This window comes from Brienomyrus brachyistius, chromosome 5 (assembly GCF_023856365.1).
Source record: "Brienomyrus brachyistius isolate T26 chromosome 5, BBRACH_0.4, whole genome shotgun sequence".
Classification (NCBI taxonomy): domain Eukaryota; kingdom Metazoa; phylum Chordata; class Actinopteri; order Osteoglossiformes; family Mormyridae; genus Brienomyrus; species Brienomyrus brachyistius.
Genome location: NC_064537.1, coordinates 13,960,708 through 13,974,940, shown reverse-complemented (window position 1 = coordinate 13,974,940; position 14,233 = coordinate 13,960,708). Strand labels below are relative to the sequence as shown.

General features: G+C 44.0%; 1 protein-coding gene across 6 annotated transcripts in view; it reads right to left on the bottom strand.

Moving 5' to 3' along the window:
* The window catches only part of LOC125741837 (caskin-2-like), a 53,776-nt gene that overhangs the window by 21,081 nt on the left and 18,462 nt on the right, over positions 1 to 14,233 (bottom strand). For 5 of the 6 annotated variants that reach the window (XM_049013249.1, XM_049013251.1, XM_049013252.1 and 2 more), the window contains exon 3: positions 5,280 to 5,331. In XM_049013249.1, the coding sequence (XP_048869206.1) occupies positions 5,280 to 5,331 (52 nt within the window). Of the gene's footprint in view, positions 1 to 152; positions 293 to 5,279; positions 5,332 to 14,233 lie in introns of all 6 variants that reach the window. The other variant, XM_049013253.1, reaches the window with a different exon arrangement.

Genomic DNA, 14,233 nt, shown 5'->3' with positions numbered 1-14,233 from the left:
ATTATGCTTTTTGCCAGCTTTATCGTCATCACCGCTGTGTTTTAGTCGCACTCGTGGGTGCATGGCTGATGCGTGCTGCGCTTACACACACACGTGTAGACACACTACAGCAACATTCCTGCACAGCGGTCGGTAAGGCTCATGCTCCTTACCGGTGGCATGAGGGGGCTTATCAGGAGTGGCGAGGCAGCCAAACCCCGTTTCCAACCGGTACACTGCACAGAAGGCCGTTACGGGAAATGCCGTTCTGTTTCATGACGTGCCAGCGGCCGGGCTCATTCATGTGTAAGGCCTGACACAAGAAGAGAGGGCAAACATAAAACACTGGCCTTGAAAAAGGCATTTTCAATTATGTATGAATTGAAAAAAATAAGCGTGGGCTGATTGTGAAGCCTGATAGCAGCTGCATTTGCTGTGGGGATAAAGCAGGTGATGATGGGGACCGGATGCCCAGGGCAGTGAGGCTGAAGAGGCCGCGACACACTCAATGGCCCCCATAACGCTCCGCCTCCCCCCACCCCCCCACCTGCCACACCCGGCTGGCTCTCTGACGTCTTATCGAGAGGCTTCCCGGAGAGATACGGTTGCTGCATGGCATGCGATCATGTACATAAGGGAGGAAGCACCCGCAGCTCTGGAGGGCTGCGGGGCTGCATGCTCTCACTGTAGGCTCAACAACAGCACCAACAGCCCCAACAGCCCACCTCTGGGATGGCGATGGGGGAATGCAGCGACTGGGAATCTGTCAGCATAATCGCAGAAACTAGAGCCGAGAGCTGCTGTCACTGAGAAATTCTGCCCCTCCAACAAGTATAAGATGGGGAGGGCTGTGCTGTCACATTCCTGCTCGTTGTGTCCCTGTCGTCACCTGCCAGTCTAAGATTCAGATCAGTGCGTGCAGACGGGGACTCAGACACTTCATTGGAAGCCTGCCACCAACAGAGTCCGGCAGCGTCCCCTGAAGGCGTACATAAACACCCGGAACGAAGAGGACACTCTTCACAGAGTGAAAACAAAACAAACAAAGAAAAGAATCTCACAGCATCTTGTCATTGACACTCAGCTAGCTCAGCATAAAACTGGAAAATAAAAAAAAAAAAGACAGAAAGCATTGAGCCCGATTTGGAGATCAGCGTCAGTTGGTGATTTCCACATATTCCTCAGAAAGGGAGGTGTTCACAAGCCCACCACTCAGCCTCCGCAGACAAAAGGTCAGCATCAAGTCTGCGGCGTTCCACAGGCATTCGCCATGGCAACACAGCACACCCTTTGCCAATCGCAACGGTCACAGAGGTGTAGCCATTTGGCGCTGGCACACAGCGCCGTTTTGTGAGACAGCTCTGGAAAAAAAAATGCTGTGAGCAGAGCCAGGCTTCCCCAGGTCTCCAGAGTAACCGTCTGGCATCAGAAGCATCATGAGGACAAAGCTGGAGGTACGCTAAATGACAGGCCTCTGGGAGGAGGGTTAAAAAGACACACACACACACACACACACACACACATGCACACACACCCTGTGCACTGTAAGGACAAAGCTGGAGGTACGCTGAATGACAGGCTTCTGGGAGGAGGGTTAAAAACACACACACACACACACACACACACACATACATCATATCACATCACATTACTACACACACACAGTCATGTAATCATATTTTTTTGGGGACCCCTCATTCATTTCTATGGGGATAATGCTAATGCTATCTATGACAATCTTAAGCAACCAACAAGAGTTTTTGCATTTTTACTTTTTTCATTGGAGTCACGGACTTTAATAAAATAGAGTTCTCCCATATGGGGACGAGGAAACTGGTCCCCATAAGGAAAAAAAACAGGTATTCATCACATTGTGGGGACATTTGATCCCCACAAGGTAAGATATACCTGGACTACACACACACACACACACTGTAAGGACAATGCTGGAGGTATGCTATACAATGAGTGTCCAGCAAGGGGGTTTAATACAGAAATAACTTCACGCACGCACGCACGCACGCACGCACCCACCCACCCACACACACACACCACACACACACACACATATATTATAAGCACACGTGACACATGAATCAGGTGTGTTTCCTGCAGATACTCCCTCTGTGCAAGTCCTCACCTGACAGTCAGTACTTATTCACATTTGAAGTGGAACTGCATGTCTTTGGGCTATAGGAGGCAAAACATATGACGCGAGGAGATCATTTCAACTGCAGCAGCACTATGTCATTTGTTAATTAAAATAGATTTGGCTCCTGGGTATTTCTCAATACTTAAACTTCCAAGTAAGACACACCATTTCAGAAATAATCAACATGTTGAAAAATCAGCATAGTTTTCAGAGATGACAGAGTTCATTTATATTCCTGACTGCCTACGAGAAGCAATGTTCAGCACAGCTTAAAGTCAAGCCAACCCTAAACTCCTCCGGTCCAGATTTTAAGATGTTGAGGTTTAAAATGAAGGGAACAGTGTGTATCCTGTATCTCTCCATATGCCGCATTACTGGTTTACGATAAACAAGAGATGATGAGTCAGATAACTCAGAAAAAAAAGTTTGTCATGTTGCCCAGGAGTGTGACTTGAGTCGCGCTACAGATGCACAGTAACTGGCCTGAGGAGGAGAGCAGCACTCCTGTTCGCTTTGCACCATACGTCTGATAAGCTGACGGCCAGCTGCATGTTCGCAAACATTCCAGTGCAGTTTCCCGCCCTTCACAGCATGGGATGGCGTGTGTTGCTGGCAGCGGCGGAGCCTAGCAGAGGAACTACTCTGGCTCCCAGGCTCCCAATCCCAAAGCTGGCCACGTATGCAAAAGCCCAATTGGCACTACGACATGCTAATGCTTAGGGTAACCCTCAGCAAGCTGGGATTTTCAGCCATTTTCTTTCTTTCACCTCCAATGGTAGTGTCATCACCACAGCAAAGTGCGGCATGTAGGTATCATAGATGCTCTTATCTGATTGGCCATAGTCCACTCCCTCACATTTTATAATCTTCATCATTATCGGTGGCATCACACCCCCAACCCACATCTGTTCTGGCCTACCGCTAAACTCTGCTGTTCACAAAAGGCAAAAGACAACAAAAAACAACACACACAACACAGCCATGAATCTGATAAGCCTTGACCCCCCCCCCATTACCAGGACACAGACGCCACCTGGCTGCTCAGTCAGATGCCAAAATGTGATTCTGGCCCTGAGGACTGAGAGGCGTGTAAAAAGCATCTGAAGGGGCTACAGGGAACCCAGTGATTCTGAGGACTGAGAGGGGAGTGAAAAGCAGGGAACTTAGTGATTCTGAAGACAGAGAGGGAAGTAAAAAGCATTTGAAGGGGCTACAGGGAACTCAGTGATTCTGAGGACTGAGATATAAGCGTGAAAAAGCATCTGAAGGGGCTACTTGGAACCCAGTGATTCTGAGGACTGAGAGGGGAGTTAAAAAGCATCTGAAGGGGCTACAGGAAACTCGGAGATTGGGAGGACTAAGAGGGGAGTGAAAAGCATCTGAAGGGGCTACTGGGAACCCAGTGATTCTCAGGACTAAGGGGAGTGAAAAGCATCTGAAGGGGCTACAGGGAAGTTAGTGATTCTGAGGACTGAGATATAGGCGTGAAAAAGCATCTGAAGGGGCTACAGGGAAGTTAGTGATTCTGAGGACTGAGATATAGGCGTGAAAAAGCATCTGAAGGGGCTACAGGAAACTCAGTGATTCTGAGGACTAAGAGGGGAGTGAAAAGCATCTGAAGGGGCTACAGGGAACCCAGTGATTCTGAGGACTAAGGGGAGTGAAAAGCATCTGAAGAGGCTACAAGGAACCCAGTGATTCTGGGGACTAAGGGGAGTGAAAAGCATCTGAAGGGGCTACAGGAAACTCAGTGATTCTGAGGATTGAGAGAGATACTAGCACATGTACAATGAGTAGATTGTATCTCAAAGGGGAATTCCACCACAAAACAACTTCATGCTTGTCACATTCACAGTGGCAAAGACATTTTGAAGAAATCTTTTGCATTCAGTTTCCTCATTATACAGAACACTGCCGATTTGAATTGTATGCAGAACAATTGAACTTAAGATCATAAAAAACAGTAACAATTTACAGGCTGCATTAATGGCAATCCCCACATCATTCCTATTTAAAGCTAAGTTTCAAGTGAAATCATCGGTGCATTTCTTTCCAGGAAGCAAAGTACAGAAAAAACAGCTCTCTCATGTAAAGAGGCATACAATCTGTCACTTTGGATCAAATTTCTACTTAAGAGGATGACAATTAACCTGAGCTAACCTTAACATTCATGTCTCATCTGGCAAGCCCCTGCATACTGCATTTCAAAAGATGAAAAGATAACAGTAAAATAATGACATGAATGGAATTCATTAATGAGGGGAAGATTCTGAGGTCATTTTCCAAGCTGTAGGAAGCAACCTTTAGGGAGTATGTTTGGAAGAACTCCGGAGTTTGGCCTCATTAAGAGCTGTGGGTGCTGCATGGGACATAGCTGTGTGATGCTTGGGGCTGTGTTAAGTCATTCACTTTGCCTGTGTTAATCCCGCTTCAATTCTCTCTCTCTACGCATCACATCACACACACAGCCCACGGGCTCCTTAATGAGGCTGGTCCACATCCTCAAACAATAACCGTCCCCCACCCCACTATCCAGCAGAGAGGCTGTTGTATTAAGTACCAACAGACACTAAATCATTTCAACAAATAATGTTTTATTTCTGCGGGGGTGGGGGGGGATGTGGTAAATTGACCTTGGCTGTGAGGAACATTTATTTTAAATGCACATTACTTTTGTGCTGGAACAGTCACAAGTGTGATTGTCAAAACCGTTAAAAAGTGTTATCGAAGTGGGAAAAGCCTTCATGCAAATAAAGAAGGATGGGGACAGTGAATGAGTCATGAAGATGTCGGAAATGGAGTAAACACACAGTCGGGCGAAGACCTATTTTTTTGTTTTGTTCTTTCCTTTGGCACCGTCCAGCCTCCCTTCCATAGTGGATCGGTATATTGCGGTCTTCATTGGGAAAACTGGTCTATCTTGTACTGCAAGTAAACTTTCTCTAAGTGGTCTATTTGAGTCTCCGAGCATGTTGTTTGGGTAGTGGCGCAACCAACGGGAGACTGAGGACAACAGTCATGCTCACCTCACTTATGCAACCCTAGACCAGAGGGTTGTAACAATCACAACATTATCATCAACAGCGAATCAGAAAACTCATACAACATACAGCACTCAAAAGACCTTCAAAATCAAGGTGTTACTCACCCATCTGAGTCCTGGTAGTTAACATTCAGCCTCTTTGTGGAGCCCAACAATTCTGCAAAGATATAAAAAGAGAAATGTTATTCTAAACATCCCTTTTATGCCAGTCTGCCCACTTCTGTAAGAGATTACCCTCTGCTTTCGTAATAAGGATGCTGCCTGTCCTGTCCGTCTGTGTCCTTCTGCAATCTTTTGTGCCAAAGAAATCTCAAGAATGCCCTTAAATTCCTCAAAGAAACACTGTCAGTACCTTGAAATTTTACCTAGGTTTGTAAACTTTGCAAATACAAAGTGGTCAAAAACGGTTAAAACAATGCACCGCATCATTAATCTTTCAATATTCCTTGTAACTACAAATCTTGGCCCCACAAGCCAAAGATATGCTGACATCTACAAGCTGTCAAAATAAGCTGCTCATTCATTTTGAAATATAAAAGCTAATTATGACCCCGGATGACTCTTATAGTCAGCTCTGAAAACTGGGCGAATATGCAGAGCGCAACAAGCTGAATGATGCCCTTGAATAACCACACTCTCATATTCTTAGAGTAAATGGGGCTTCAGCTGTCCTGTCACTTTAGTGTTCCAGCCCCAATTGAGCTAGTTAGAGACAAATCACTCCTTTGGGACCATTCACCCTAAAATGAATAACAGGTCCTGTGTTCCACACAGTCGCGGAACAGAGACATCCCAGAGTAATTAAACACTTTTCATGCAGAGATCTGTTCAGAAAGCATCTAACAAATATCAGATGCATTATCGTAATTCAATACACCAATTTCATTTTCATTTAGCTTTGTGCACTGTGGTGTAACCCATTGAAACCCGGGGTTTCAATGTACATTTGTAAACAATCACAAAATCTTTAGGCAAAAGCCACTGTTTTACATCACCAAACCTTCCGTAACCACATACCTGAAAAGGAGGCAAATGTAAACTCTTAGGGTGTCAAACAGCAAACAATGATTCATAAAATAAACACAACAATGTCAAGTTTTCTAAACTGCCTTTTCTGTGTCCATGGTAGACAAACTCAGAGCGAGGGTAGCTGAAAGTTTGGTTTTCCCACAAGAAAACCCAAACTGTAATAACCCCACACTAACCTGTAAGACGGTAGGAGCCTGGCATCCCCCACCCCAGCATCATAAATCTCTCCCTTTCTCGCTCCATCCCACAGGGCAGTTCATTAACCTCCAGACCCTAGGTCAACCTTGGCAGTAAGGTCAGAGGACATTAAAGGGTTGACTGGGGAACTGAGAGGAAGGGAGGGTGGACATTTAAAGGAGGCTGCTTTTGCCCTTTGAACTTTTGAAATTATGCCTGCGATCCATCAGACCCTCGCGGCTTTAATTAAAGACAATGTTGTCACTGGGAGTCCCCAATGAAGCCCTGAAACCGCAGCTTGCTAAAGGCTCCAAGCATGTCAGGTGACAAGCACTGACACGAGTCCTCTGACTCACCCCTGACACTGCATTTAGGGGACATGTTTACACCCTACCATGGCTCTTAAAATGAAATATCAGCTGTGCGACATAGCAGCTGAATAATCTCTCTGCATACCCCTCCCCCCCCACCCACAATGTGGCCCATCATCAGTGTTAAAAGAGCCATTCGCAGCATATCCTGCATCAGCTTTCTTGTCACTATTCACTCATTTATATTATTTGCTTAGCAGACATTTTTAATCACTTACACTCTGCAACTAGACATTTGATTTGGGCACTTCAGGTGAATATTCTCCCAGCCTGCTCAGATTCACACAGCCAGATGCTTTCATTAGCACACTCAGGACCACTACGTTGAGGATCCCCTGAAGACTTTGACAAAGCTCAGCCCCTTTACCACCACACCACCTGCTGCCCTAAAGCTTCTTGATCGCTGGAGCTCTTTAAACCTGAACAGCTTGGCCCATGAGGGAAAGCTAGTGTATAGATACCTGCGGATATGCCATTTGATACATTTTAATAAAGCCGCCCACGTACATCCGGCGATCTTAGACACAGCCCCACAATCCCGAAGAGAGTGGTGCCCTTGGCCCCATGCTGCAAATAATAGCTTGTGTCAAGCTTACTACAAAATCAAACGTATCACCAGAGCTTTGTATGAGCTCTGCTCCAGGGACAGCTCACTGACATTATCATCAGCCCCAAAGTGCTCTCCAAACTGGCCAAGCAGGTGTCTGGGCTTATTTAGAATGTGTCTCCCTGAAGCCCTTTTATAGTACAGCACTATACATCTGCAGACATTACCACATTAGCACAGTAAAGCACCTTGAAGCCCTCACAGCGGAGGCCAATAAACGTTTACACTTGAGTGCCGGTAGCTATTCTGATAAGGTGACCTCCGAATGCCCGACTTGGTGATGACAGATCTGCCCTACGTGGGTACTTTGGTAACATTCAGTCATTTGGAAGGTCTGCATTATCTTTGCGACCAAAGACAAGCAAAGAACACATAGTGAGGCAAAGGATAACATATCAAAAAGTAGGCCAGCTTTCAGACTGCAGTCTGATTGCTCTGCCCTGTCTTTGTTAAAGTGGGAAAGGTTAAATAAGGTTAAAATGTCAAAGGTCACAGAGGCTGAGGGGGGCATTACAGAACAGACTGCATGGCCACTCACAGCATGAAAAAAAGACAGAACAATAATCTATTTACCACTAATGTGTGAAGCAAACAATATTTATCTCTGCTCTGCCATGTCTCACATGTACAAGACTAGACTACAACTGAGTTCTGAATCACAAAAGCTGGAATTCTGTACATATATGTTGTTTCTGGCGTAAAGCATAAAAAAACTTTTATCCAGCCAAAGACCTAATGTAATAAAAACTACATATTACTTGTACTATAATTCAAACTAAAATAAGAAGAAACTGATATTACATTTCATTAGGTAATGCAGAACACAAAACCACAAAAATGCCTAAATATTACAACTACTGCATCTCTCCTTTAATATTAAATATTACACTAAACAAAACAGACCTGAGTGTAAGCAAAGTAAAAATTGAAGCCTTAACTCAAAGTCAGTAGATTGGTAGCAAGGAAATTTCACAGTTAAATCACAGTTAAAATGATCTCCAGCTAATTGGTACTATGAAGCAGATCACTGCAGAAAGATCTCAGACCACATATTCAAAAAATAATCACCGGAACTGCAATGCAATTTTCAAAGGGAGCCATTTTCTCCAGATTTACATTATTCATGGAATGGAGGTGTCATTGACACAAATTCCTGCTGCTGGATAAATGTTTATTCGCTTATAAAGACAAATCAAATTCTACTACTCTAATAAATAAACTACAGGGCAGCCTTGCAATTAAGGTCAATTGATTCCCAGAGGAGATATCTGGAAGGCAGCCAGTTTAGCTAAAAGTGGGGGGCTAAGGGGGATTCAGATGGCATGTAGAGCTGAGGGCATTTCATCAACAGGCAGCAGAGGGCTGCTGGATGAGCACCAAAGAGCTGCAGGTTCAAACAGCACAAAGAAAGCAATCTATCACCAGCGGCTTCGGTGAAGATGCCTGGCCTGTAAAAACAACCACAGTGCGAAGTGGAACTGACATTTCCACCTTTATGAAAATGTCCACTAGCAATAACTACAATCATTAAAGAGAGACAAAAAGAAAAAAGGACTAATTAATGTGTCGTTTACAATCAAGTCAAAAACGACTCTGAGCTGACAGTGTCATGCCTTAGCTTCTGACATAATACAAAGACCAAGGACCAAGAGTGCGTTCAGGCTAGCAAGCAGTTAGCTGGTCATGCAGTTATGCATGAACAAACCTCATCCTTTTAAAGCATCTCAGGTTTTTTTATAAAATATCCAAAAACTCTGGAGCAACCAATTATACCAAGAACAAATTTATCAACCTGATTCCAAACTTATACACATTGTGCTTATTACTTCTGAAGTAATCAAATGCAATAAAACCACAGAGTCCAAATGAAGAGTAGAAACAAACAATTTAATCTGCTGACTCGTACAATGACTGGAAATCCAATGCAGTAGAAAAACATTCAGCAGTTTCTCTCATACAAGGGGGGGGGGTCAAGAATAAAGACAGAGCAGTAAGCTGCCTTCTGTATTAGTAATTAGATTTGCACATGAATAATCTGCTACTCTACATTTCCTCGATGTTCCTCATGTTTCACATCTAATCTACACCCTAACTGATTTCAAGAAGTGAGACAAAGGAGACCCAGCTGTGACATGGTCAGCGTCTCACTTCTGAAGAAGATTCAAACAGATAAAATTAAGCACGAGATGCCATTCTAAGCCTGAATATCTCAGTGTCAAACCACCTGTAGCTTTCTCCCACATCAGAGTGGCCTTGGCAGGAAAAACACACGTCATCTTATACCCAGCACACAACAACTCACCGGCCTGCAGGCACAGAGCTACCTGTCCCATGTCTCCACCATGCCATCACCACATCCACCTCATCCAGGTCACTTTGCCCAGTCGTCATTCCACATCCAGATGACACCTCACACACACGGCCTATTCTTCTACAGGTCTTCCCCATTTGTCTTCAGACACAGATGTATATATACGCACAGGCACAGACATGGCAAGAAGCACGCAAAAAAATCTGTCCACTAGTAAAATACCTTCCAACGCAAGCAATAATAGACAGCCAAGCGGGCGAAAGGCACAGCTATCAAAGTACTATACAACAATGCTGTTCTTTTTACAATCCCCTCTACCCACCTACCCTATTCTGCTGAGGTGCGGGGGGGTATATTTTATCATTCTCAAATTAGTTTGTTCATCGGCCTTGACACTGGCATAAAGCTCTTTCTGGTGTCTGATGAAATATTTGTCATTTCTCTTTCAGACTGTATTTCCCGTAAAAAGGTTGTCAAGGCAACCAATTTTCAGTGCATTACAAACAAAAACTACATGCACCACATTCATCCATTAGGAAAACAAGTGTATGCAAGCAGGTATAACAGCATTCTACTGATTATCACTGGCCCAGAGACCATGGAGAACAAACCACATTCAAACTGCAATGGAACTGAAAGCAGGCAAAAATAAATAAATAAATAGAGCGAGGACAGCTGAAAATAAATAAAGCACTGTGAGGGAAATCATGCCAGTGATTCGGTCTTTTGGTTTCGGTGCAAATCATGATATTAAAACATTATTGGCATTCATATGTTGCTGCTACATAGGCAGTGGCAAAGCAGCGTCTTGGAATTTTCTGTCTCAGAGTTAGAACCGTATGCTACAGTGACATGAGCTTAGACCCAGACAGGTGTTGATGTCAGGAGGATTACAGACAGAAGTGACGATTACAGGAATCTGTAATTCTTAACAGCTGTGGCTTTTTTCCCTTTTACTGCGTACCTATTTTGTATGCATGTTTTTACCACCAGAGGACCTGGGTATGGCCAGCATTTCTGATCTTTACTTTGCCCTTTTCCAGTATTTTAAAAGTAATTGTCTTGGGTCAGATTTCAGTTGCAATGAGAAGTGAAGTACAGCTTATGGACAATTAAGCACTTTATTTTCTGATTTAACATATAAAAAGTACTGTTAAAAAATAAGGCAATAGTAAAAATGAAACGAGTATCATAACAAGGAAACATTCATTACCAATGGTGAAACAGCCATTTTCCAGCTAAAATATTTTCTGCATGTGTCATTCTTTGATACACTCGGTTCTTATATTCATAACTTGCATGGGGGGGGGGGGGGGGGGGGGGTAAAAAAAAAACGTGTACCAATTAGCAATCTCAGGGACATGAGGAGAGCCAACTGTACCAGACCAACCCAGAAGAGCAGGTCTGCCACTTATCTGTGTTTTGTTTCATACTTAGTTTATAGCATATAGTTCCCTTTTGGCATCTGGCCAAATCGGAAGCTTATTCATGTTGGTGGCACTTCTCCACAACATTGAGGCATTTTGTCATCTCTAAATTCTAAGGGCAAAAGGAGATTAAAATGCTAACCCCGTCCTCAGTGACCTTTCAGGCTAAATGGATGGCTGAATGGATGACTTTCAGACTGAATGAGGACAGGATCATGACGCTACTCCCGAGGGACGGGACCACGCTGACGCTACTCCCGAGGGACGGGACCACGCTGACGCTACTCCCGAGGGACGGGACCACGCTGACGCTACTCCCGAGGGACGGGACCACGCTGACGCTACTCCCGAGGGACGGGACCACGCTGACGCTACTCCCGAGGGACGGGACCACGCTGACGCTACTCTGAGGGACGGGGACAGGACCACACCGATGCCACTCCCAGAGATAGGGACAGGAACACGGCGACGCAATTCCGAAGTATGTGGACAGGACCACACAGCGCAATTCCGTGGGACGGGGAGGGAATCACACCGACGCAACTCCAATAGACAGGATCACGCCAACCAGACTGCAAGAGATGGGGACGCTTCACATGATATAACTCAGAAGGATGGGACCAAGCCAACGCAACTTTGATGTGACTGAAGGAATCGATCACATAGACATAATTCTGCCAAGGATTGCATAATCATGTCCCAGTGTCCTTCTAGTGTCCCTCCTGCCCATGACCCCCCCCCCCCAAACGGAGATCCCACTGTACTTCGACAGAGCTACCACAGAAAAGGCACTCACTTCCTTCACATGCCGCGGCACGGAGGAGTTGGGCGCCAGGCCAGACAAGGCTGAAACTTTACAAATTACAACGGGGCAAGAATCAGTAGTGATGAAATGGTTGTTGTGGGCCTTTCAAGAGTTCAAGTTACAACATGAGCCAACATTCCCGGCATAGCTCGCCTACTCCCCCTGTCCCCCATCCCCATCCCACTCCCACCCCCCTGCCGTCAACAAGCGGCTCTTTCTCCCCACCCACGCGGGCCCTCCACTCTACGAGCAGCCGTCTCAGGACAGTTCCCAACATGCTGATGCTACCTTCACTCTCCTGATATCAAAACCGCTAACATGAGTACCTGTGATTACAAGGTGTAGGGGTTAAACCATCCATTTTCAATGCCACACAAGCACATTCCTTAATTCTGAAGCTTCACAGACTTCGGTGAAGGCACACAGTAAGCATATGGGGTGACTCCGACATGGCACCGCAAATACGAGCCATGTCTCTGCAGATGCAGAAACTCTATCCTTGCATACTTCACTTCATTCAGACAAAATCATTGTGGTTTGTTTGACGTGAGTCGGCAATGACCGTTACCACTACATTTCTCCTGGACAGAAAGGAACACATTCTGACAGCCCAGCTTCACAGGTCACTTTCAACCAAAAGCCGTGGCACATGTAACCCCCCCCCAGCACAAAAATGATGCAAACGAATAGGCCAAACAGCAGTCAAACAATCAAAGGTAAACAGTTAAAGCAGTAGTTAACATAAATAGGAAACGCTTCCAACTTCAAAAGGTCTCAGTTCATATTACATACTGAGTTTCCGCCCTTCTAAAATTTAGCTATTAATTTACAAGCCCTTCACTGTTCCCCTTCCCCACCCCCTAAAACAAGAACCACATACAAAACATTTTGCCTAAAGACATTACTTTTGACTATTTAAAAAATCTTTCAAAAGTCATCTGCGAATTATATGAGGAAAACAAGCACTTTTTCACCTGCAGCAGGAAGTTACGATAAAATCTGCGTAACAGCCTTGAAAAAAAAGCAGCAACTTAACGAAAGTCAATTTTGCCACTTGGCTGGAAGTTGGTCAAATGTAAAAAATGGTTTCATCACCCATCCAGTTGAATCAAAGTGGAAATAAACTGGGAAGTGCAAGTCTCATTACATTACACCATTATCATTACAGAATCATTATACGGCCTTTCTCTGGGTTACGATGGGGTTACGTTCTGACAAACGTAAGGCGAAAATGCATTTTAATACAGTATATCTAACCTAACAAACATCACAGCCTAGCCTAGCCTAGCCTAGCTTAAACATGCTTACAACACTTAGAACATTAGCCTACAGAACTTTGGGGAAAAATCATTAAGACAGACAAACAAAGCCTTTAAAAAAAAAAAAAGTGTTGAATATCTCATAGAATTAATTGAATTAGGTACTAAGAGTGAAAAACATTTACCTATCATATAGTCGAAATATCGCAACATGGACCATCGTAACACAGGGAGCATCTGTGTGTGTGTCCCTACCAATTTCAACACTTTTTCTCCAACAACCATAAAGTCTGAATAAGGAGGTATAAACTTAAGATTCAAAATTCAGATGCAGTACACAATGATCAGATTTATCTCTCCGGATGATAATAATAATAACACCCCCATTACCTACGATTTAAGCTGTCAGTGAAATGTCTGCATTCCTGTTTATTGGTTGTTGAAAGACTTACTGTGAAAAAAGATGAGGTCTGGAAGGCAACATAATTCTGTTTTTAATGCCTAGAGGACTGTTTTACACAAGCATATTCATCCAGAAGAAAGTAAGAGTGCAGAAAAAGGATCTTCATTAGTCTAAGACACATAAACACATGCTAGGAAGCATAACCAATAAAGTAATAAGGCTTATAAATGTATATCGTCATTCTCGTTCTCATTGATAAATAAATTAAGAAAAAGATAATGCCTCAACACTCTTGACAAGGCCCCAAAAGTGTTCCCTCTCAGTTACTACCCCTTCAAACCATGCGACCGAAAACCGACAAAATTTTTTCCTTAGTCGAACTGGTGCGCCTAACATCTCGCAGGTCTATTTTTTCAGGGCTAGAGCTAATCAAAGTCAGAGTTGGGGCGAGTTTTCGCCAATTCAGACTAGTTTCTGAAACTATACGCTTACGAACGTTTTAAAAGGGCATGATTTTATCTAATATAAAATCGTTTACATTTACCTTGATATTATAATCAACATGTTTTATCAGATTATCAACGTACATTTAACTCGATAGCGATATGTTGTATTTATTATAACCGTGTGGTAGCAACATGCTTGCTTAACCTTCAGGATTATAATTATT